This window comes from Tachypleus tridentatus, chromosome 1, assembly GCF_004210375.1.
Source record: "Tachypleus tridentatus isolate NWPU-2018 chromosome 1, ASM421037v1, whole genome shotgun sequence".
In the NCBI taxonomy this organism is placed as follows: Eukaryota; Metazoa; Arthropoda; class Merostomata; order Xiphosura; family Limulidae; genus Tachypleus; species Tachypleus tridentatus.
This window is the reverse complement of record NC_134825.1, coordinates 48584557-48611841: the sequence shown is the minus strand read 5'-3', so window position 1 is coordinate 48611841 and position 27285 is coordinate 48584557. Positions and strand designations below refer to the sequence as shown.

At 34.3% G+C, this 27285-nt stretch overlaps 1 protein-coding gene and 1 long non-coding RNA gene across 3 annotated transcripts in view; one reads left to right on the top strand and one right to left on the bottom strand.

Annotated features, from left to right (window-relative positions):
- The window catches only part of LOC143249259 (uncharacterized), a 53495-nt gene that overhangs the window by 12766 nt on the left and 13444 nt on the right, over positions 1–27285 (bottom strand). The window lies entirely within an intron of this gene.
- LOC143247289 (uncharacterized) lies at positions 4872–25508 on the top strand. Of its 2 annotated transcripts, none has more exons than XM_076495494.1 (8): positions 4872–5161; positions 7593–7801; positions 14158–14453; positions 18894–19018; positions 19804–19949; positions 21136–21232; positions 23075–23242; positions 24646–25508. In XM_076495494.1, the coding sequence occupies exons 1-8, from the start codon at positions 5002–5004 to the stop codon at positions 24903–24905; spliced, it is 1461 nt and encodes a 486-aa protein (XP_076351609.1). In that variant the 5' UTR covers positions 4872–5001; the 3' UTR covers positions 24906–25508. The 2 variants fall into 2 exon arrangements, with proteins under 2 accessions (XP_076351609.1, XP_076352428.1); XM_076496313.1 differs by having other exon boundaries at positions 4905–5161; positions 19810–19949.

Genomic DNA, 27285 nt, shown 5'->3' with positions numbered 1-27285 from the left:
ATTTCTTCACTAGGCCATCATAACATTACAATACTATACAGTGTTTTCTGTTATAACAATATCTATGTAATGACTGAGTCATCAGTTCTGGAAATGTCTGTTTATCTTTTTTGGCTTCCTTTTTACTACATTATACTCAGAAATAAAAAACAAGAATGGTATCAACCAATTTCAATGAGATGACATAGTTTAAGATGGATTATTTACTTCTATAAGTATTATTGATAACTAGTAGTAAATAAAAAAATCATAATTATAGTGTAAACGATGTTGTTATTACTCCTTGAATTTAGCTTTCTTATGGAATTTTGTATTCCTTCATAAAAGTTAAATAGGAATTACCAGCTTATAATAGATAAACAATAAATATTACAGTTGGAACGTCAAAGTATTTAGAACTTGGTTATAACGACAACCTTCCTATGTCTATTAAAACACTGCATTAAAAATACAAGTCAAAGAAAAACCTTTTTCCAAAAGGAGGTAAATGCAGGGATGGGTAATATCAATCTTTCAAAAATAAACTAAACAAGTATGGATTGCATTTCCATAATCATGACCACTATGTAGGGGTTATGCAAATGCCATTCCTACTATATTGTTTGCATTGTTTTTGGGGAGTTGATATTAGCCGTCTCTACATTTATTTCCTTTTAAAAAATGTTTTTTTTCTTCACTAGTGATCCATTAATTCCAACAGATATAGAGGAAGAAATGCTGACGCAAGTCTGCAACAGTGGCCTCCCAGTTGTAGATTTGGTAAGGCTCTTACTACTGGAACATACAAAGTAAGTAGCAGATATTATGTCAGTTATTCCTAGGTTTAGGAATTTCATGCAGCTATCTGGCAAGACCACTTATGGAAGGCATGTATATCTTCCTTTGCTGAACTCTTGAAAGATGGAGTTGTATTGTTTCACCTCCCTGATACCTACATGTCTTAACAAGGACGACTTATTATCGTGTTCGTTATTATGTTCATATGACTTTGGGACTGGTATCAGTACAAACATTTGCTCCTATTCTACTTTCCTGATTATTACACTTTGTACAATTTTCAATTCTACTTGAGCTGGATTAAAGGATTTTTTTGCTGTGCAATGGTATTTCTGTTCGAAAGTATTCATACACGCATATATAATGTTAAGGTTGGTACGAAGTGTCCGTAGTCTTCTCAAACCTCCTGGCTTATCCAGTGTGCATTAAGTTTGTGTTATAATGGCAAATCACGTGCTTACTTTTATTGTTTCCAAGCCTCTGAAAGGCAGGTATTGGAAAGTTAGCACCTTGGTCTGTCCATTGCAGATCCTCTGTGGCTGTTCTACAAGGGCATTATTTAACACACTGAAGTAAAAACTCTTATTCACCGCTGATTAGTAAAATGTGTACACACCATAAAATTTTTTTATTGTGTCATACGATTTATACAGATAGTGTTCTGACCTGGATGGAGAGAAACGCTTCGTCAGAAACGGATATGATAAACACAGTGTGGCTAAAATATTATTATGTTACACATTATGATTTATTTCGGATGAGTCTCCAATGTATTGTTACTTACATTACGCATCACTATTTTAAATAGCCAGAAATTTGAAGTTGAATTCAGAAGTTAATTAAATGTTAATATGCATCAAATTTATGATATTTGTCAACAAGTTTGATTCACACAATTTGCTTTTTAACACAAATATATTTTAATATCCAAACCAAAAAAAATTATAATAACGTAATGACGAAAAACCCACTTGAAATATAAAGATATTCTTAAGACGCCTGGTGTGGATATTAAACCTTTAATTACAATAAAGTACAGAACAATGTTTCGACCTTCTTAGGCCATCTTCAGGTTAACTGTACCTGCTGTCTTGAGAATATAGTTTATAATAATGGTTATTACTAATAGTTTTTACAAATGACCGTTTACATACAAGAGTTATACAAATTTATATATAATACTGATTCTTATATCTGATCTAGAAATGAGTATTTATCCACGATCCAGGTTGACGACGAGCAAATTAATTCTGAGTTGATTTTGTTACGTCTCACCTAAGCTAACGCTGTCTTTTTGTAGCTGGTCTCATATTGGTTACAAGATCACTTCTTACTAAACACTGGTTCGATTTGGTTTGAATTTCGCGCAAAGCTATACGGAGGCTATCTGCGCTAGCCATTCTTAATTTTGCAGTGCAAGACTAGAGGGAAGGTAGCTAGTCATCACCACCAACTGCCAACTCTTGGGCTACTATTTTACCAGTAACAGTGAGATTGACCGTCACGTCATAACGCTCTCACGGCCGAAAGGGCGAGCATGTTTGGTGTGACGGGGATTCGAACCCGCGACACTCAGATTACGAGTCGTGTGCCTTAACCACCTGGTCATGCCAGGCTCTTACCGAAGAAGACATTTAATGCCCTCATAAAAGTAATAGTGTCCAAAGTAATTCACTGAAGTTGAACAGTTCGTAATATTCGAAATCTATAAACTTTCCCAGTTCAGTTCTGTAGTTTCCCAATTAATAAGTGTTAATAGCAATTATAGCTTCCGAGGCCTATAACGTATTGACTGTAGCTGATCAATAATAATGATATTTGTCTATCGGCGCATCGATTTTACATACCAATCACGCGAGATTCTCAAATGTTCAAGAATATTGGAAAAGAGTTTAGCGTTTTCGTAAAACAAATGTTGTTCATTCTTACTCTCAATAATTTTCTACAAATTTAGAAAACAGGCGGAACTTGCGCAATACACATCTAACAATACATGCCAAACACATCAAACCAAAACAAACATAGTAATCAATTAAGGTAACTATTTTGCCATGCTGCTGCGATAGCTATCCAATCAGTTCATGAATGTTTGTTATCCTATTATGTGTGGCTTCAAATCTATATTATATCGTTTATATGAGAGATTCACAAAAAGCTATACAAAATCTAGGTGTGCATAACTGTCCCTAATTTCAACTGACAGTTTTGAAGGAAGAAAGCTAATCAGCAACATACACTGCCAACTCTTGGGCTACTAAAGAGGTTGAGTACGTTCTATCAAAAGAATTTGGAATAATTAAATGAACAAGTTACGTGATATTCAGGACCAATATACTGTCGCGGTTAGAAAGCATGTTATTAGAACTATATTTTGGCAGGTGTTTGTGGTAGTGCAATACCACTAAAAATTGATAAATTTTTAGGAAAGATGTGTAACAGCTTTTGGCCATTCATACACTCAAATTATAAAGATGTGCTGAGGTCGTGGATTTTGAGTTTTCAAGAGTGGGATCTCTTGTAATTAATGGTATTAGAACACAAAGGAATATGGATCAACTTGAATTACTAGGACCACTTAAAAAGAGAATTAAAACAAATCGCACATCAAGCGCATTTAGGAAAATGAGGCGTCTTGTAATAGGTGAGAATCCATGAACAAAAAAAGGAAACAGGAAAAGCTGTCCATGCGCCCCATACAATAGTACGTAACATAATCAAGAACGATCTCCGTTTGGAAATGAGGTTAAGGGTTCACCAAAATAGAACTTTTAATTATGTTTCTCTTCAACTGTCGCATACCAGAAACAGCTGGGAACTTAATAGGTATTTCATACAAAGACATAATGGTCAGTTATGCAGTGTGTGATCGGACTGTTGAAACTGGTGATAAAAACCATGGTCCTCGTATAATATATGCATTATGGAAACAAACAGAAAGGAGGAGTGTGTTTGGGACACACAAGCCTTATGGCATACTTATTTACAACGGAACCTATGCTACAGGGTTATTTTCAAGACGCACGGTTGTTAAATAGAGCATGACCAGATGTTGCGACGTGGAAGGCAATGATAGAGTGAGGTTCTAAAGTAAATTTAATAGAACGTGCCCAGTTCTCTGTATAACCAAATAGTGAGATTTAACTGTCACTCTTATAACGCATCCACGGTCCAACGGGTGGAACATGATTTTTCGGTAACTGGACTCGAATCATACACTTTCGGCTCTATAGTTTAGCCTGTTAACCACTAAGCTTCCCTCATCACTATGTTGTGATTACTGTTGTAATCATTTTTTATGAACCAACGAATATCACTTGTTCGATCCAATGTATCTGCCATGCCCAGATGGTTAGGGCGCTCGACTCCTAATCTGAGGGTTCGAATCCCCGTCACACCAAACATGCTCGCACTTTCAGCTGTGGGGGCGTTATAATGTGACAGTCAATCCCATTATTCGTTGATAAACGAGTAGCCCAAGAGTCGGTTGTGGGTGGTGATGACTAGCTGCCTACCCTCTAGTCTTACATTGCTAAATTAAGGACGGCTAGCGGATATAGCCCTTGTGAAATTTTTAGCGAACTTAGACCAGAATTGATTTAATACGTTTAATTTATAAAACAACGAATGCCTTTTTATTACAAATTCACAGGATACACTATACTGTTAGATGTTTTTAGTGGCTACCTTCGTATATGTTTCTACGTAAGTTACTCATTAAACATGTAATTAATTTTTCTCGGTCGTCACTGAACTGTCTCTGACGAGTCGTTATAAACTTTAAAAAAAAAAAAAAACTAAAACTTATACGTTACTGAAATATTTTATCAGTGTATCTGCTCGAGACAGATAAAGGAATACAAGTTGTTGCTTTCTGTTTAGAATTCAAAGTACTTATATAGTTCGTTCGTTAGCCTAATTATACGCCCTCACTCTAAAAAAATCCAGTTTTGGAAAGTATGTAATCTGATAATAAGCTTTTCTCTCTTCACCTTCGTACCCAAACACTAGCAGTCAACAACTGCACGAGGACGTGATCTGTCTGGTCTAGAGCTTCTAATCTGGCAAAATCTATAAACAACCAAAATATATACACTCGCCTCATAGAGAACGTCCTTCTTAGAACTATAAAGTTTCTTTTCGTAACTTAGTTCGGTTTCTAAGTGAACAGAATCTTGTAGAGTGATTTAATAGTGTTAAACATTTGATTCACATTTATGAAATACAATGTTGAACGACAGCCGTACGAATTTTTATAATTTCATAATAAGATTTAATATCATAGTTTTTGCAGGTGTTATTATTATTGGATCTTACATTACATGCAAGGCAGATCCTGAAACAACGACTCCAACTTCTAGTGAACGACGTCACGGTTATAATATAGGTAATATATTTATAGAAATAATGACTATTTCGACAGTAAAGAAAAAATTGTAATGATATATATATTTGTTATGAAAGAAATTAAACTTATTGCTACTTATCAAAAACAAATGTTTATTTGTAGATTAGATTTCTGCTAATATTTATGACTATTGTTACTCCTATAATTAAAAGTGTTGTATATACATTTTTCATGAGAGAGCTAGTTTATTTGTTGTTAAGCACAAATCTTTGTTGTTTGTTTCTAATTAAGCACAAAGCTACATAAAGGGCTATCTATGCTTTGCCCACCACGGGTATCGAAACGCGGTTTCTAAATCCGCAGACAAACTGCTGTGCTACTGGGAAGCAAGCACAAATCTAGGTAGTGTTGTGCCAAGCTGGCATCGAAATCCAATTTGTAGCATTAAAAATCTCCAAACTTACCACTGAGCCACGGGGGTGGGGAGGAGCTATAGAACTATAAGTTATAATTTAGAAGAGTATAAACCACGTGCTGTTGAAATAAGAAATACCAATCAGAGATAAGAACCTGTCTCTAATTTTAATTATAAATTATGGCCTGTTGCAGTGACAGAAAATTATCTAGCGAAGAACCAGCATATAAGAAGGATAAGAAACCATATTCTGCTCTATGAAGAGACTATTATTATAAGAGTTAAAAACCAGTGTTTAATAAGAATTATAAAATATGTTCAGCTGCAATACAAGAAATAGAATTAACCAAAGATATAAGAATTAGCCTGTAATAAGAATTATAAATTACATACTGCTACAGTAAGAGGAGTTCACTAACAAAATAGAAATCAACATTAATGTTGATTATATATATACATTATGTTCTGTTGTAATGAGAGAGAATTATTTTTCACAGGATAGGGTTCAGTTCCTAAGAAGAATTATAAATTATATAATGATGGAACTGCAATAGCTGCAATATATCAGTTTGTTTGAACATATTATGAATTTGTTATTTTTACCACAAAGCAGCACAGCGGATTATCTGTACACTGTCCACCATTTAGTGTTGGAAGTCCATAAATTTACCATTCACCCACAGGAACACACACATACATGTCAATTTGTTTCCAAGCTACAGAATCTTTTTTTTTTTTATTTTATCTGTCGGCTTTTCAAGATAAATTATGATCCTTCGTAAGTACTGATTGAAAAGCTTTTAATGTTTCGTATATTCCATTAGATATTTTGTTATATTGTTTTTAAAGTGCGTTTCCTCAACATTTAATTCTCTGTCATTCCAATATAATCTTTTGCGATCCTATGTAGAGTTTGTTTGTTTCGGATATTTTCGCGCAAATCTACAGAAGGATTATCCGTGATAATCGTCCCTAATCTTGAACTATAAGAATAGAGAGAAGACACTAGTCAACAGTATCTACCACTAATATTTGGGCTATTCTAATAAAATGGTGAGATGTGGCCATCATTCTTATAACGCACCAACGACTCCAAAGTGTGGGGCACGATTTTGTGTAATGGAACACGAACCATGGGCTCCCGGATTCACTGTTTGATACTACAACAAATTGTTCACATCCAGAGGATTAACTCATTTGGATGTTTTATTCTCTGTCACTGAAACAGAACTTTTTAACTCTTATGTAAAGAACTAAATGATTTGGATGATTAATTCTCTGTCTTTCCACCAGTTCTCAATGTAGCTTGTTATTAGAGTATTCGTATTTCTCTTGCCGTGGCCTGTAGTTTATTATTTTTGAAGACACTTGATGTTGTCTATTTTTGAGGACTCGGTCGTGTAGTTCAACTATCCAAATATTTTTAATTTTTTTTAAACGAAGGGGTGACAATGGTCGTTTCTCTCTGTTACAAATAAGCAAGGATAAACAATTTTTATCAATCCTCTACGGATTAGAATAGTGGGGTTGATCGTAACGTTATAACGCCCTCACGGCTGAAAGGGCAAGCATGTTTGGTGTGACGGGGATTCGAACCTGCTGCACTCTGATTACGAGTCGAGCATCTTAACCACCTGGCCATGCCGGGAGTGACGCATATAAATTCTCAGGTTGTCTCGAGACAAAGTTTAATATTTATCCATACATTAGCTATTCGTTTATTGAGGACTTTCATATTTTATTTTTATATATACAATGATTCAGTAGCATTGAATACTTAGTATGAAATCCTGTGCTACGTGGTTTCAATGTGTAGCATATTGTACACCAGCTCTTTCATTTGTAATATTCAGTTAGTGTTACTTTACAAACTGTACTCGAATATTGCTCCACACTAAGGTTAACTTACAACAATTACAAATTTGAATATATATGTATTTTTGATATAAATATTCTCGTTAATACTTTGATGAAAAGAATAATGTTCTCCACCTCTGTATATCCTAGAATCGAAATGTTTAACATGCAGTTCTTATCATATGCCTGTGTTTTCAGACCCTTCTGTAAGTTCCGTGTTACAACAAATACTTCAACGTCTCTCTACTCTGGAAGCTGACCAGTTACAAGGTTCCGCACAAAGACAAGAAATTCGACAAGTGTTAAACCGAATTGAACAGAACCGAAAAGAAGTTATTTTATCATTGGATCGTTCAGAGTCTCGAGTAACCCAGCAACTTGACACAATCAAAGGAGAACTACGCAAGGTGAGGAAACTACGATCAACTCAACAGTAAAACTACTGCTACGAAACTTATCGTTTAATAATATAAAGCGATTCAGATTCATTACTTCTTCTAGCGTTTTCATCCTGTATGAAACACATTGATTTATTCATGCAAACGGTCGTTATGATGTAGTTTTTTCATCACCTTCATTCGTATTTACTTTCTAGAAACATTGTTTCTGTATTTTCATTATCTGTTCAATGAGTCGACTACAGTGTGGTGGAATATTTTACTGTATTTTGAAAAAAGGGAAAAGTTACCTAAATATTTTTCATCACAACGGATTTTCTTATGTTCATTCTCTGTAAATCAGTAGGAATGCCAGAAATATTGCTAATAAACTTTCTATACAAATCTATACCATACAACTAAATATACCAGGTCAGCGTATTCTCAATTAGAATTGGACGGGTCCTCGTAGGTTTCAATGTTAATACAATCGTGCTCTGCTATGAATAGTTAGTGACGGTTGATATGGAACCAAGGTGGAGAAGGAAAATAGTTCACGTGTTTCTATAGACTAATGGGTATTTGATACAACATGGGTAGTATGAATGACTGAGGTATTTCAGTCCTCTTACTCATTCCCAAACCCATCATGGTTGATGTGTTGAAGAAATGATAATCACTGGATGGTTTAATGTATAACATCAGCTTGGTAACCCTAAATTAATCATGTCTCGTTCCATTCGACCTTTAAAACACATTCTAACAACTAAAAATACTCATAATTTGAAATTAAATACATCAGGTAGTATTTGAATGACAATCGAGGATTATAAATAGTTCACGTATTTCAGATTGTGACGTGTCCCACTCATTATAGACATGAATGTAAGGTGTCGGGTTTCGGGTCTCACCGTGCCTCAAATGTCGACGTTGAGATGCAGAATATCTGAGAATCATCACAGCTGTGAACCTCTCTACTTACTATTTGATTCAGACTGGTTTGATGACAACCCTGAAGAGTAGTGGTGTTATAGAATATGGACATTTCTGGAATAACGTGGATCTGTTCCAGTAGTAGTGGTGAATGTGTTACAGTGATGTGCCGTTCTGCTACACTGTCTATATTGATGGATCGAGTTTGCTTATTTTGTTAAAATTTTCATAATGTTGCACATAGTTTATCTGTGCTAAGTGTTCTTTTTTCTGAAGTGATAGACCAGAAGAAAGGAAGTTAACACACACGACACACCGTCAACTCTTTTGTCAGATTGAATAATGAGAGTTGATCGTTCTCTTATAATCAACTTACGGATTTAAAGAGCGGAGTTCGATTTTTTGTTTGCGTCTTGTTGCCTGAGATCTAAGGTCTGGTATACTTGGTTCTACACCGATATGATTCCATGATCTAAGATCTGGCATGCTTGGTTCTACACCGATATGATTCCATGATGTAAGGTTTGGCATGCTTGGTTCTACACCGATATGATTCCATGATCTAAGGTCTGGCATGCTTGGTTCTACACCGATATGATTCCATGATCTAAGGTTTGGCATGCTTGGTTCTACACCGATATGATTCCATGATCTAAGGTTTGGCATGCTTGGTTCTACATCGATATGATTCCATGATCTAAGGTTTGGCATGCTTGGTTCTACACCGATATGATTCCATGACCTAAGATCTGGCATGCTTGGTTCTACACCGATATGATTCCATGATCTAAGGTCTGGCATGCTTGGTTCTACACCGATATGATTCCATGATCTAAGGTTTGGCATGCTTGGTTCTACACCGATATGATTCCATGATCTAAGGTTTGGCATGCTTGGTTCTACACCGATATGATTCCATGACCTAAGATCTGGCATGCTTGGTTCTACACCGATATGATTCCATGATCTAAGGTCTGGCATGCTTGGTTCTACACCGATATGATTCCATGATCTAAGGTTTGGCATGCTTGGTTCTACACCGATATGATTCCATGATCTAAGGTTTGGCATGCTTGGTTCTACACCGATATGATTCCATGATCTAAGGTTTGGCATGCTTGGTTCTACACCGATATGATTCCATGACCTAAGATCTGGCATGCTTGGTTCTACACCGATATGATTCCATGATCTAAGGTTTGGCATGCTTGGTTCTACACCGATATGATTCCATGATCTAAGGTTTGGCATGCTTGGTTCTACACCGATATGATTCCATGTGAACGTTCCATACATTTTCAGGACAATGATGTTTTTATGCAATCGTAATGCACCTAATATTTGTTTGGTGCATAATATTCAGAATATGCCAATCCAGGTTTCACACATGACGTAAAATGAATCTTGGGCATTACGAAATGTCTCAATGAGGGACAGAAAAACATATATTAAAATATTACCATACTTAGAGCTGCTTTGCAAGGGTAGTGGTGATTTATTCTACCGCATTTGTACCAGCGGCTGGAATCATGTGTCAGTAGCAGCGTCTAGATTGTAGTTTACACCAAATGTTGATGTACATCCTATGAAAGTGGAAATCATACGTGAGACCACCTTTAACAAAATGTGCTGCCCCATAAAGTTTCGATATTAGTGCGTGCATTATATGTTTATTCTATGTGTACATCACGTTTGGGAGTTTAAGCTGAACTTTACAAATGATAGCTTTATATATATATAAGCAATACCATAATTGCAAAGCTTAAGACTACAATTTGATTTACTGTATTCTTTTTTATGGGAACAGTAATTAAACTCACCAATAAATTTAATTTAAATTTATGCAAGAGATGCCAGCACCAAAATTAAAGAATATTGTTTTACTCATTACACATTTATAACACTACGTAACACAAATTTTGTTCCTGGATAGTATGTGTTATTTATTCATTGTTTATGTTGTAAAAGTACAGAAAATGGCCATTATTCTCTTCAAACTTTGCTTTTGTGACCTGGATACTGAAATTTAGAAAGTAACCTATTTTTTTTGTAAAACGGGCAAATTTGCACATTTTCATTTACATAAGGTTTAAATAAAGCAACATATGGATCAACCGCCCCCCAGTGGCTCAGCGGTATGTCTGTGGCCTTACAGCGCTAAAAACCGGGTTTCGATACCCGTGGTGGGCAGAGCACATATAACCCTTTGTGTAGTTTTGTGCTTAATTCAAAACAACAACAACAACAAGAATCAAGATTTACATGTATTTTTACTAAAGTCATACAAAAATGAACTAAAATAGGTTTAGAGGTGAGTAGTTTTTCGAGATTTGGACTGTAATGTAAATCAATTTCACGTATTAGCTCCCAAATATAGTCTCCCATCATGTTTTCGTTATATACTCCCAGGTCACAAGAGCAAAGTTTGAAGAGAAAAATAGGTCTTTTCCATTTACTTTAGGCATAAGCAATTGGGAAATAACACTTTCTGCCCAGGAACAATAAAAAGTGAAACTTTTGTTACATAATATAATGCATTGTGTACTTTTTTATTAATTCTAAACCTGCTAAGAAAAATCTGCCATTTTCACAAGTAGCTATATATGGGTGCTGGCTTAAGAGATAATTTCGTTCTTCATTTTAAATTTTTGATACGAGTTTTAATATTTCTTCCAATAACATAAACTTCTACCCATATGGGACAGCGGTAAGTCTAGGGATTGACAATTTTAAAATTAGGGTTTCGATTCCCCTCGGTAGACATAGCAGATAGCCTGATGTGACTTTGCTATAAGAAAAAATATCCACACAGAAGCTATTAAATTTAACCCATAATAACAAGAAAACCCACTTGTAGAGAAAATTATATATTTAAAAACGGCTGGTAAGGGTAGAGAAAGCACTAATAGAGAAGCGAACAACGTTTTGACTTTCTTCGGTCATCGTCAGGTTAACAAAGAACCTGATGAAACGTCGAAGGTCGAAACGTTGTTCACTTCTCTATTAGTGCGTTATCTACCCATACCAGTCGTTTTTAAATATATATTAAATTTAACCCTTTTGGTACATATAATAGTATAGCAATACTACATATTATTATGTTCGGTAAACATAGCTGCACTTTCTTATACAACCCTTTCTCTGTAAACCATCATTTTTGTGATGAGTATCATGTCAACCGACATCTGCTCTCTTCTATGTAGATAGTACCAACTACGTACATTAATATTAAGTAAGATGTTGGAATGAACTAGAGTGTTCATGATGCTACGTCTGTTTTTTAGCATTAGGCTATTTAAATTCAACTACACAAAGGTGCATATTTGTAGTTTCTGAATAAATCATTTTGATTATAAATCAAATCACATGCACGATTTTTACCTCTAACATTTCCAAAGAAAGAAGCCTGTTTAGTTGTTCATCAGACGAGAGGTGGTAAAATTACAGCATGATAGGATACATGATTTTATAAAATAGTTTTTAAAGTTAAGGTGCATGAAGAAAAAAGTCTTAAAATGTTTTTTTTTTGGAAACTGGAGGCTAAGATCATTGGTAAAAGAGGAATGTGATAAAACAGATATATTATTTACAATGTATTCTATTTTGCACGAACTTATTCTAATTATACCAACATGCTCTCAGGTGAATTATGGGTCTTCTATATTTTATCTTTTTTTAATATTTATTTTGATACCAGTATAATTAAAACTATATTTTGATAACAATATATTTTATTAAATTATATAAAAGTTGTGCATTCATCATATGTATAATTTCATTTAATACTGGTATAAAATTCAATCACTTCCACCAGCTAATGGGGCTAGGTGGTTAGGGTACTCGACTCGTAATCGCAACGTCACGGGTTCGAATCCCCGTCACTTCAAACATGCTAGCCCTTTTAGCAGTGGGAGCGTTATAATGTGGTAGTCAATCCCGCTATTCGTTGGTAAAAAAGTATCTCAAGAGTTGCCTTCTCTCTGGTTTTACACTTTTAAATTAGGGACGGATAGCCCAAATAGCTCTCGTGTAGCTTTGCGCGAAATTAAAAAACAAATAAAACCACCTAATGGAAATGCTAATCAAATAAACTTTGCATATATCAAGATGCTAAGCTTAAAATTGCATTTGGAGAATGGAGGTATTGCTTTCTGGTAGTTCTGAATAGTATATCACACAAAATAAAGCGAGTAATTACCTTCAAAACAGCGTGAAGCTTGAGACCATTGTTTAGAAATAAAAGTATTATAACGCTAACAGTGTGGTTCAAATATTCTTTCAGCATCTGGTAATCAATTTTTACAACAATTCATGAAGTATTACACAGTAGTATTAATAATAAGAAATATATACGTCGTGTTTGTTTTTGACAAACTGTCAGTTTCATGTACATTAGGTACTGTAATATTAACGAAGTTTTAATTATAGTGTACGAGTCATCTTCCAATTCATGCCTTATGTTGATAATTCAAATATTTCTCCCTTATTATTACGTAAAAATCGAATTGAAATTATGAGATCAAATATTTTGTATTTTTACTAAATGTTTTCATACAGGAAATAATATATTCTTGTCGAACATATTTGATGGTAGAAATACCTGAATAAACAAGTTTTTTTAAGCTCTTAGAATCTTCCATGTCACATTCAAAATGTTTTGAACACAAAAAAATTAAGTTAAAAAATACAGAAAATTCAATTTATCTTACTTGTAAATAATCTCATAGACAATTATTTTTCTAATTGTCTGATTTTATAATACCGAAAGTGTGACTGAAATTATTTTATGGATTTTTGTTTTTCTTACCATTCAGTAGATGGTGTAAGAGGATTATTTTCCATAAATAGATAATGACATACACGTTACGTCTATTTTTGTAAGATGTGTTTTGAAATAGAGGTTTCATCGCTCCAATGATCTTCAAAGAATTACAGTTCGTAGCGCGCTAGTTAATTATAGGACTTGGATAGGGCTTTGTTTATTTTTGAATTTTTTAGAATCTGTTTATCTCTCAGTGTTTTGCAAATTAACCTGTCGGTTAGGATGTCATAAAACCATTTGTCTTTCAGTGTTCTATTTATTAACTTTTTAATTAAGATATTATGGAAATATCTGTCTTTCTATATTCTAGATATTAACTTGTAAATCATGATAACATATAACTGTTTGTCCTTCAATGTTCTAGATGTTAACCTGTCAATTAAGATATAAATAAACTGTTTGTCTTTCAATATTCTAGATGTTAACCTGTCAATTAAGATATCAAAACAATTTGTCTTTCAATGTTTTGGATATTAAGCTGTCAATTAAGATATCAAGAAACTGTTTGTCTTTCAATATTTTATATGTTAACTTGTCAATTAAAATATCAAGAAACTGTTTGTCTTTCAATGTTTTGATATTAACATGTCAATTAAGATATCAAGAAACTGTTTGTCTTTCACTGTTCTAGATATTAACTGTACAAGAAATTTTACAACAAGATGTAAAAGACTTACAACAAAACCAGCTCTTGAACAAACTGTGGTTTGAAGAGAAGTTACGGACACTCCAAAAGCCAGAAAACGAGGAGGAGTTTGACCTCGACTTTGACCCATCACACAAAGTTTCCTGCAAGAATGCAGCGGTTTTGTCTAATTTGCAGATTCTTCAGACAACCTTATATGGTCTACGGCGGACAACAGTCCACTTACAGGATCAGCTTAACCATGTTCAGAACAACATGACTTACCTTACAAATCTGACCAGGTAAGTGACCACTTAACCCGCGATAAGAGGTACGAAATAGCTAAAGGAACTCGTGAACTGTTAAAGTGTTCAGAATACAATATTGCTTGCGTACGTTCGAATTAGAAGCTAGATATTCAGGTATGGTATATCAAAAGTGTTGTTATTTATATAACAAATGAAATAGTTTTAATGAATGTTGTTATTGAATAAACAAAGTAAGGACGTACATTTCGCCCAGAAGAAGTATAAGCCACACATCTATATGTGTATATGTATGTGCTTTATATTAACTTCTGACATTTTGAACCTTCAACCTAAAATCTCACGAGATTTCACCAGCCCAGGAGGTTTAGTAACCTCCAATAACACTGCGGTGCGTATGCAGACTTACACTGCTAAAAATTGGACTTCGATAACCGTGGTGAGAAGAGCAAAGATAGCCCATTGCGTAGCTTTGTGCCTAATTCCAAACAAACAAAAAACAAAAGTACTAAATACATATTCTAAGCTAACAATGTAAATAAATGTTATGTATGTTTGTATTTAAAGAAGTACATGAGAAGGAGCAACATTTGGTTTGTTACTGTCACATTTTCTGTTACATTTCTGTTGTGCAATGCATCTATATATAATCTGGGCGACGATAATGCTGTTACAAAGTAGTATGTTATTGTTCTTCTACAAAGTGCTTTTTTTGATGAGCTATAAAAGCTTTTGTTAATGTCGTTTGTAAATGTGCATAATAAGTTTTGATTCACAGGCGACATTTCTGGTTGTTTGACATAACAGTGATTTAGTGGCACTTTGCGGGAATAATATTAAGTAATTCTAAACAGCCGTATAAAAATTCAAAAAGTTAGATAATGTTTAAGTTAGTTAAAAGCGTTTGAAAAGGAAATAATCTTATATTTGAGTCAGATTTAAATTAATTTGACGGGTGGGACTAAAGATAGACAAGCTTGACGCCATATTGGAAATACAGCAAATTGTTCAATTAGGTTGTGGCAAACACCAGATATTAATAATATTTTTTTTCTAATATATTATTAAGCTGCTATTTCTCAACAAGTGATTTATCCGTCAGCTGTAAAGAGATCCAATTAAAGTACTCGTACTGCACAGTTGTGCGTGTAGAGTGAGATTAACAAAAGTGAGTACAACTCTGAGATCGTTCGATAATGGCATGAAAATTTAAAATAGAAAACTCAAGAAGGTGAAAGAGAAATTAAAGGCCGTGACCAGAAATTTAAGGAAGCACATACACACACACACACAACTTGTCCGAAAACGGATAAAGGATAATTAAAAATAAACTTAAGAAATGACAAGAGAAGCCAAACAACTAAAGAACACATTGTAAAACATTAGGATAACATAACTAACGTGTTTTGTATATTAGAATGCTGTTATCTGATAAAAGGAACAGTACTATTGAATGAACCGGAAAATTGTTCATATGTTGAAGACAAGGATATCACGATCTAGTACTGTTTAAAGAAATAACAATTCTAAACTTCGTGGTTAAGAAATGTGTTTTAACAGGTTCAAAGGGCTATGGATAGATGATTTAACACAATATGAATATATATATATATATATTTCTGATAATGAATGGCTAGGTAAATAGAGGAAAAGTACACAAGTTGCACAACCAGCTGGCAAGTCTCACAATAAGCCTATTCAGGTCTTTACACACACATACACTGCAGCCAGTAACTTTATTTTTTTAAACAATATAACTTTCATATGCAGTTCTTTCTGGATCCATAAATTTACGAAAATGCTTCCACATTTCTAGTCACACACATACACACGTACGCGTATATGTGTGTACGTGTGAACAGATTATGAATAAAAACCAAAATAATGAATAAAGAGATAGCCTTTTGATGGCTATAAGACTTAACTAAAAAGCAAAGAATTTTTGTTTGTTTGTTTGGGAATTTCGCACAAAGCTACTCGAGGGCTATCTGTGCTAGCCGTCCCTAATTTAGCAGTGTAAGACTGGAGGGAAGGCAGCTAGTCATCACCACCCACCGCCAACTCTTGGGCTACTCTTTTACCAACGAATAGTGGGATTGATCGTCACATTATACACCCCCACGGCTGGGAGGGCGAGCATGTTTAGCGCGACGGGGGCGGGAACCCGCGACCCTCGGATTACGAGTCGCACGCCTTACGCGCTTGGCCATGCCAGGCCGAAAAGCAAAGAAACCAGATGGCCACAAGTTACTAGTGAGCATACAGTAATGTTGAACAGTCTTTGCTGAACGTATTAAGAAGGTGAAGCACCTCTTTTGACTTTCTTGTTTACCCCGAGAAACGAAGAAATCGTTGACGTCTTATCAGTTCACTAACGACAGTCAAGATGAAGATGAATGTGAACCAGACCACATAAAACGCAACAGCAATTCTATTTTGACAGAACTTGATTTGGAATCTTTCAAAACCTGTAAAGAGCGACGAACTGTTTACTGCAGAGTTAAAACTAATAATATTGTTAATATTGTCCCAGTTTGTGACCCCAAGAAATATATAAGAGCAAAAGGATTTTTCTGATTAATTCAGCCAAAGGCCGCGTAAAACTAACACTTACTTTAAGTGTGGAAACACTTGACATTGTGATAAAAAATGCAAACAGAGGCATTCCGTTGAAGCGTGCTGAAAGTCTAGTAGAAATTGTCATCGATTTAATTACAAAAGATGCTACATTCGTGACTACAAATAAAGACGAACTAAGGTAACAAATAGTCTGCTGTAAGCACAACTAGAACAAAGAAACGAAACAGGAGGAAAAGTGATGGTAATGATGATGAAGCATAGCAGAGACATATATTGATCAATTGAAGATAATGTAAAATGAATCTTCCTGTTGGTGAGATATAGAACTGTAACATTGGTTCCTTTTTTTATATAACCTCCATAGCTCCAATACACAAAAGTTTCTTTTAATGACTTAAAGAACTTTATTGTATAAGACTTCCTATTGGTGAGCTATAGAAACGCAACACATGGAGGTTTCTTTTGATTAGTCACAGGAATGTAACACAAAGATTTCTTTTAATGACTGTTAGAGGAGTAATAATGTAACTTTTCTTAAGCGAATCACAAGACAGTAACAAGCGAAACTTCCTTTTGATGACCGTTAGAGGAGTAATAATGTAGTTTTCCTTAAGTGAATCACGGGACTGTATTTCTCCTCGGTGGACTCAGCAGTTAGCCTGATGTGGCTTTGCTATAAGAAAACACACACACACAGGACTATAACATACGAAACTTCATTTTGGTGATCGTTAGAGGAGTAATAATGTAGCTTTCCTTAAGTGAGTCACAGGACTGTAACACATGAAGCTACAGATCACATTCTGGAATCTATCATGTTGATCGAGGATTTAATCTGCCATCGACTGAATGTTTGCCCTGTATGACTATAGCAGAAACCCGGAACAAAGTGAATTATTTCATTGATTTGTTAGTAAGCCACAAACCAAGTACTAGTGAATTAGATATCGTTAATCAGAGGCCTCAAACAGCAATATAATTTAGCAGTTAATAAACCAAAGGAAAGTGAATATAGAAATGAAAGAAGCTATGCGAAGTATTTACTGGATATACAATAGACAGTACTATTATATTTATGTAGATGGTATCAGTGCATTAGATCTGCGTGTGACGTATTCATGACGTATTAACTGCATCCTGAGACTAGAAAAAAATAAAGTTTTTATGAGAAGGAACGGAGGCGGAAAGGAAAATTCGCGACCCCTATTGCAAATCTACATGCACACAGGATAAAAATTTCGAGAAGTTGGGTGTTACACATTGCGCAATAAAAACATTTTTCCAGTATCATATAAGCAAGTGTTCCATTATAGTATGATATCTCTATGTAAACGTAGTAATTTAAGTTAGGCAGGAAAACCAAATCTCCTGCTTAAAAAAAACATTTTTATGTGTTGGTTTTTGTTATAAGAAATAACGAAATAATTTATAGTTATTTCCATTTAACTCTACGTTTTAGTATTACTAAATATAGAAATAATATTCAACTGACACTTATGTAGTTTTGAAAATAATTCCTTGTTGAAAATTCCGAACGATTGCTAGATGTTCTGCTTAGAAAATCTTCTATTTGAGTGATACGACTAAGCATTCCGTGTGACGAAACAAATACAAAACTGAAAATTATAGGCTTCATTGTGTGATGTCCAATTATTATTTTTCGATATGTTTTCCAACTAACATAAAAAAATCTCTTTCACAAGCTATTGAATAAAATGAATATACTTTAAGAGTTAAAAGGTGAATAATACATTATAGCCTTAACGCGATTTATTAATAACTTAAAGTATAGTCTTATAAAACTAAACTAATCAAATATTAAATACATCCATCTGTACGTATTCTCTAAATGATAAGCATCGTAAATTTAAAAATATTCTTTATTAACATATGCAGGAGTGTGCAAAAGAGAACTGAAAGGACGGTAACTACAGAATACCTTCGTACAGCCTTGAGAGCTACGAGTGAAGAACAAATACCCCCGGTAATGGCATGTGTTCAGCATTTTACAAGCCCACAGGGTAATTAATGTCTGCATCATTCCTTCAGCATTCATCGAGTTTATTCATTAAAATAATATCAAGATGATCAGTTGTACAGTGAAAGTAACAAAATCTTTGATGAAAACGTTGGATTGATACACTACTATACAGCACCATAACAATTCTAAAAACTTTGAAAGAGATAACATAGTAAATGTGGAAAGGCATGATAAGTAACAGTTGGTGATAGAGTAGAGATTGAAGTGCCTCAGAAAAGTAGAATTTCTATACTTCGAGTTTAAAATTCAAAGTAAAGCTGTACTACAGAGGTGGGCAAAAAGTCCTCCCCCCCTGAAAATGCTGTTAATTCGTTATACCTTTTATTAGATAGCGGAGAAATATGAATAGCTAAATGTTTTAGAACGCACTCGACGAGGTCTGTTCAAATATACAGATCCTAATTTCAAAACTGAAGTTTCATGATTTTAGTTACATTTTTCATAAAAAAGTGTTGTGCACGTGCTGTAGTTTCTTAGATCTTCTTATTACAGTTAACTTACAAATGATTAAGTAATTAGGATTTGAGATCATATTTGAACAGATCTCGTTGAGTGCATTCTAAAAATATAGATTTACATATCTTTTCTGTTATCTAATAAAATATATAATAAACTAACAACATTTTCAAGGGGGGAATACACATTTTTTGTCCACCTCCTATATATTGCATGGACATACAGATAACTTTACGTACACAAACATGTACATACCTAGTTAGAAGGTGAAAAACAAAGAGTGGACCGATGATTGTCTTTCTCTTCCAGAAACAGAAGAAACGCTGGCGAGCAACTGTTTTGAGTTACTACGGGAAGGAAATAATGTCTCGGGAATTTACCGTATCCGACCTTCACATGCTCTCAGGCCAATTTTTGTATTCTGCGACATGCAAACAGATGGTGGAGGATGGACAGTAAGTCTCATTTCTATTTTTCAATGAAAGTGATATTATGAAAGAACAGACAGCCTTTCCTTAAATATTCTTAGAATCTTGAAACTAAATAAAAATAGAATCCGATTCGCTACTTTGAGGAGTAGATGCTTTAACTAATTATAAACTACATTGTTTGAATAGAATATCTTTGTATGCCATGTTTATTAATTTTTTTATGTATTAAAATGCATACAATATAAATGATCTGTCTGTTATTTACGTTCATTCGGAGAGTGGTACAAAAGTGTGAGCAATATATATTTGTTTGCTCACGAAAAGTTGTATAATAATATGTATTCTGTAAGACTTTATGTTCCACTGGAGAGTCGTACTAAAATATGGCAGGTAGACATTTCCAGAAAGGTACAGTAAAATAATGAATTTAATCATTTATATTTATTTGCAGAGAAATAAAATAATATAGACAATACATTTAGTTTGCATTTGGAAAATATGCAATAAAAGATGGACAACAAGTTTGTATTTTACATGGAGAGATAATAATTAAGATAAAGAGTATATATTTACCTGGGGAGAGAGGTAATTAAATATGAATAGTAATTACAGTTCTATACATGATAAAACTAGATTGAAAGCATGTTTTATATATATTCTTGGAGAGCAAGTGTAGTACGTATTTATATTCACTAAGAAAGATGTAACTATAAATGAAAATTTTTCATTTAGTGAAACGTTTACTAATAGAATTAAAGTTTATAGATTTTATTGAAGACAATCGGCAATATTTTGTTATAGGACAACTTTTAGCTTTCAGTCCAAAAAATTTCGGGAATATATTCTTCAAACATTTTTTGTACTTAAAATGTCTTCTTCAACGACATATGGCGGATTTAAGTCAGTGGGTCTTGTTATGAAATAAAAAGAGATTTACGATCGTATAGATTTCTTTTTAAAGGTGAAATCATATTTGGGGTTAATAGATGTTTTATTGGAAAGAGGTGAGTGGGTAAAGGTACATGGGGAAAAAAATATAATTTGTATTAAAGAATCTTCTTAAACTAACAGAGGGCCAGATAAAAAAGTAAACGTCAGCGAATGGGATTGATGATTTCTTAGGTTTCAATAAATAATTCAGAACAGTTGTTTCAATAACTGTTATAATCATAATATCAACTTTAAGCAAACTTTCATTTCTGTTTTACAGGTTATACAGAGAAGAAAAGATGGTTCTGTTAATTTCTTGCGAGAGTGGAACGAATATAAGTACGGATTTGGGAACATAGGGGGCGAATTGTGGTTAGGTAAAGCATCTAAACGCATTATATTTCTTTATATAGTTGCAGTTGACATAGTTACTTAATTGTTTGATAAATGTTTCAAAGTTACCATATCATTCCTTGCTCATCTCAGCCATTATAAGCTGAGATTCAGTGGCGCTGTCAGCTGTTGTTTCAGTTTCATGTAAAAAAAAATTCCTTTAACATTTATTTATCTAATTTAAGCTGTGAACGCCTTTTATAAGCTGTCGAAACTTGATTGTAATTAACCATGCTAGTGCTTAAGATATTCCCTCTAGTCTTAAGATATTACGTTGGGCCTATTATAGTTTTAACATTGCACTCTTACTATAGTCTATTGGAAATGGCCCGGCATGGCCAGGTTGTTAAGGCACTCGACTAGTAATCCGAGGGTCACGAGTTTTATTCCCCGTTACACCAAAAATGCTAGCTCTTTCAGTTGTGGGAGCGTTATAATGTGACAGTTCATCTCACTATTCGTTGGTAAAAGAGTAGCCTAAGAGTTAGTGGTGGGTGGTGATGACTAGCTGCCTTCCCTCTAGTCTTACACTGCTAAATTAGGGACGACTAGCGCAGATAGCCCTCGTGTAGCTTTGCGCGAAATTCAAAAACAAATCAACTCTTAGAGATTTTCAACAATCGGAAATATGTAAATTAATAGTATTTCAATCAATCCTTATAGACGTCGTTGACAAGTTACTCATGTTCGTGACATTCCAACCTGTACTATATTTATTGTATCCCAGTTTGCCTGAAATTCTCTTGATTGAGCGAAACGCGTCGGCAGCAATAAATCTAATAATAATAATCTACAATCTTCTGTTTCTGGAAAATCTCCAAGGAACTAGATTAACAATTTAGTGTTAAGAATACAATAGATCTAACATAATGTCATGACAAATATAGTCTGTTCATTTGTCGCTGAATCTATTATGTCAAAGTATTCAATGTTTGGCTGTACTCTGTTTAGATTTAGATTGTTGTAACTTTCAGAGTTGTTAGAAGGATTGCTTTGCAGTTACTTTTTGTTATGGTAATTCGGGTTCGTGGTCACTGTAATAATACATCACAAGCGAGTTTTTTTCAAGGAGGTATTTTGTCATTAAAAAATAATAAATTACGAATTGTTTTGCTCAGTTTGAAAATTGCTCTCTGGCTCGCTTAGAGAATAGCTGATTGTAAAAAGTTCTTCACTTTTCCTTTTAGTTTGATGCCATGAGAACTAGTGATAGGTAACACCAAGGTAATAGAACATTTGGAAAAGTTGAAGTCTGGAATCTTGGGAGTGTAAACGTTATTAAGATATTCAAAAATATCTTTGGTGATGAATGATAGAGGGAAGATATTTTAATCAAATATTTTTGGTATTGATTATTTCATTGTGAGAATTACAGCAAGAGATAAAATGATTATAAGCTCGATGAATTAAAATGCTTATTAACTTCATTTTTAACAGTGAAACATAAACATACTGAAATGACAATATAGATCAAAATACGTTGGTTTGTGAAGATATTTAGTTTCGAACTTATTGTTTAAGTGACTTATCTTTAGAACATGGACCTAAACAAATTTGAAATTTTTGTATAGTTAATCTAGGATATTTCATTTATCTACAAAATTTACACATTCGTTTTAAGTAACAGTAGTTTTTTTTTTCGTGTAAATAGAAATGTAATAAAATATTCATGTATGGATGAAAACATTCTCTCCTTTGTCAACTATTTGTTAAAGATTTACAATAATTGTCATATGGAGTAATTCATATAAAAATAATTATTATGGAACAGAACTTGTCTTTTTCAAAATATTTGTCGTGAATGTTATTCAAAATTTTTCTATTAGGAAATGAGAACATTCATTTGTTAACGAGCCAAACCCTTAATGAACTTAGAATTGATTTGAGTGACTTTGAAGATGGACACGTCTATGCCAAATACGCTGGGTTTGCCATAGGAAATGAAAAAGAAAAATACATGATTAAAGTACTGGGAGAAGTGTCTGGAGATGCTGGTAAGAAACACAATAATAATAATTATCTGAGGAGTGAAACACCGAATAGAAAACAGTTTCACATAATAATGTGGGTGAATTTATACTTCAGATTGTAGCGATTCAGATATGAAAAATCGAAGTCAAATTTTTTCGGATGAACACTGTGTCATAACCTATCGATAACGCTACTTATTACTGGAGAAAATCATATTATAATACACTGTACCTTCTGTAAATCATATAAACATTATTTCTGAGGGAATATTTTATTATTCTAGTAGTTTGGTGGACTCTTGCTTAGCTTAATGTGAGTGTGTCAACATTCCATAAAATAGGCTGACAATTTCACACAAGTTAAGTTCATAGAAGCAATCTTAAAATAATAGACAAGGGGAATAGACAGCATTTTATAAAGTTTTAAATATTATTTCGAAATATTTTGGTTTCATTAGAATTAAGCAATGTGGTCGTGAAAATTGTGTAAGGAATTGCAGGAGTATAAAATCTAGAATATAAGGTTTCAGTAGAAAAATATATCGTGAGAGTGATATTACTACTATCTAACTTGGCCCTGCATGACCAGGTGGCTAAGGCACTCGACTCGTAATCCGAGGGTCGCGGGTTCGAAATCCCGTCACACCAAACATGCTTGCCATTTTAGTCGTGGGGGTGTTATAATGATACGGTCAATCCCACTATTCGTTGGTAAAAGAGTAGCCCCAGAGTTGGTGGTAAGTGGTGATTGCTAGGTACTTACACTGCTAAATTATGGACGGCTAACGCAGATAGCTCTCGTGTAGTTTTGCGCGAAATTCAAAAACAAGTTGTTTGGAATTTCCAACAAACTATCTAACTTGAATGATATACTATATTAAGTTGTGTACAAAGCAAAAAAATACATTGATTTTTTTTTAATGTACAATCAACATATTGATAATAGCAGAGAAATGAAATTATGAAAACAACTGTGGGGAGATAATATTGCAAATATTGACACATGTTTATCATATAATGATGTAACATCGCGACAATACATACTACATATCAAGTTCCATTATAAGTTTATCACATCCTGAATTAGTTGAATCCCGACGTTGTTATAGCAATATTAAAGAACAATACAACCTTCAGTCGAATCTTGTAAGAAATGTCCTACGTATTTCAAATATGATACAATACAAAATAATGTCAAGGGAATTATTACCAGCTAAAGTTAAAATAATTGAAACAGACCAAAGTTTGCTACAAGAAAAAGTCAGGATACGGCACATTAACGGAATTTTGTACCCTATGAAATTTAAAACTGTACAAGTTTATCATGTAAGAAAGTTGTATGTTAACTGTAATAATATCATTGTACACTGCTATGTTGGTAAATGTTTTTCTTACATTAATAATTTACTTTGTTCTTTCTCTGGAAGGCGACGGTATGAGCTACCATTCTTCTATGCCTTTTTCCACAAAAGATGTCGACAATGATTTCTGGCCAGGAGGAAACTGTGCTGAGGAACACACTGGTGGATGGTGGTATAACCAATGTGATGCTTGCAACCTTAATGGCCAATACTTGAATGGATTAACTCAACAAGAATATCAGGGGGTGTACTGGTTTGAATGGCAAGGGCCAAGCTATTCACTTCGAGCTACATCAATGAAGATAAGGCCCCTTGTGAGGAATTAATAATAAAAAAAACAGATCTCTCCAAAAATTTATTATGATTTTCCTTGCAATAATGAATCTTTTCAAAAATTGTTTTGCATACTATCATATGAGTAATTATTTTCCAGTAATATTTACTGCGATAATTATTGTTTTAAGAACATTGTTTTCTCAAATAAGTGCAGTTCTTATTTTTACAAATGTACTACAGCTTTTCGTGTAAGGTCTTATATCTACAAATCATTTTGCTACATCCGTTCATTTAAAAAGCCTAGAAAAGTGAATTATAGTTATCATTTAACGATGAAAACAACAATAGAGAATTCTGTATATTTCTCTATATTTAGATATATTCATCACAGATACTCCTGTGATTGCCCACTTGATTAAGTGAAAGGGCCACACCTTTCATATGCAAACATACGAGGTCTGTTCAAAAAATACGCGGACTGACGTCATAAAACAAAATGTACTTTATTTAGAAGTTACAGGTCTGGGACCCCTTCAAAGTACTCTCCTCCCCAACGCACACACTTATCCCAACGGTGTTTCCACTTGTTGAAACAGTCCTGGTACGCTTCTTTTGTAATGTCCTCCAGCTCCTTCGTCGCATTTGCCTTAATCTCGGGAATTGTCTCAAATCTTCTTCCTTTCAAGGGTCTTTTGAGTTTGGGGAACAAGAAAAAATTGCAAGGAGCAAGGTCAGGTAAGTAGGGGGGGAAAAGAACAGTGATCGAGTGTTAGGCCAAAAACTCACGAGTTCTGAGGGCTGAATTTCGCAGCAACGCGGTGCATCTTCAATTTTTCGGTCAAAATCTCGTAACAAGATCCAACTGATATCCCACACTCTTCAGCAAGCTCCCTGACAGTCAGACGTCGATTTGCCTGCACCAGGGTGTTGATTTTGTCGACGTGTGGGTCGTCAGTTGACGTGGAAGGACGTCCAGGACGCTGATCATCTTCAATGGACTGTCGACCATCCTTAAAACGTTCATGCCACTTGAAACATGCCGTACGCTTCATAGCAACATCACCATAAGCCGTGTTAAGCATAGCAAATGTTTCAGTCGCAGATTTTCCAAGTTTAACACAAAATTTCACAGCAAGTCGTTGCTCCTTCAAGTCATTCATTCTGAAATACGCCAAACGAAAAAATCGCACTTCACTTAAAACCGCGTAGCTAATACACAAATGAAGATATCTGCAGTCGGGAAATGACCTCGTAATCAGCCGATCTGTGCGAACCTAGCGACACCAAGCGGATTCCCCTGGAACCAACTGGAGCCGCGCAATTCAAACAGTCCGCGTATTTTTTGAACAGCCCTCGTAAATCTTATAACTAAACTACTACACTCTTATCTTTCAATCAATTGTATTTTATTGCATAATATACCAACTACATCAATGGAGTTTCTTTTAATTAAATAACAACTACACAATGGACTATATATGCTGGACTCACCATCAATAGCGTAAGTAGGTTTTTTAGTATTATTTAGTTTTCAGATTTTCCGTTGTGTCACTGAATGGGCTAAATGTGCTTTGTGTTTATTTTGAAAAGACTATCGCTTGGACCGAATTCATTAAAGCTATTTTAATAAGGACCTTAGTAGGCAAACAACTTAGTTTTGGCATTTCGTTGACGTTAATCTATTGAAATAAATGCTTGCAACATTCTTATGTGGGAAAGCGTAATAAACACAATGTTATATTGCTTCTGCTCTCCAACATTTACAAGTAAATTTAAAATATGAAACAGAGGTAAACAGACTTGTTATTTACTTCTGTTTAAATAGAAAAATTGATTTTCCAAGACAATAGGCCTGGCATGGCCCAGCGCGTAAGGCGTGCGACTGTAGGGTCGCGGGTTCGCGCCCGCATCGCGCTAAACATGCTCGCCATCCCAGCCGTGGGGTGTATAATGACGGTCAATCCCACTATTCGTTGGTAAAAGAGTAGCCCAAGAGTTGGCGGTGGGTGGTGATGACTAGCTGCCTTCCCTCTAGTTTTACACTGCTAAATTAGGGACGGCTAGCACAGATAGCCCTCGTGTAGCTTTGTGCGAAATTCCAAAACAAACAAACAATCCAAGACAATACTGCGACGTATGAACTGTTTACTTGATTTATACGCACAGTCGAGCGCAAAAACGAAAGAACATCATTAGACAAGCACCCCAGAAAGGTATTACCTGAAAGCAGTTTTTTCCATTCATTAAATTAAATTTCGTATATCACACTTATTTGCAAGTTGAACGATTAATATTGCTGAAACAAAAGGAAAATTTATTTTTACAAGGAAAAATTTAGTGTTTTTAAAAATGAGGTATAAATATGATATCTGATAAATGTATGAAATGATTGTTTATCAACAATAACGGAGTGTATCTTTAATAAAGTTA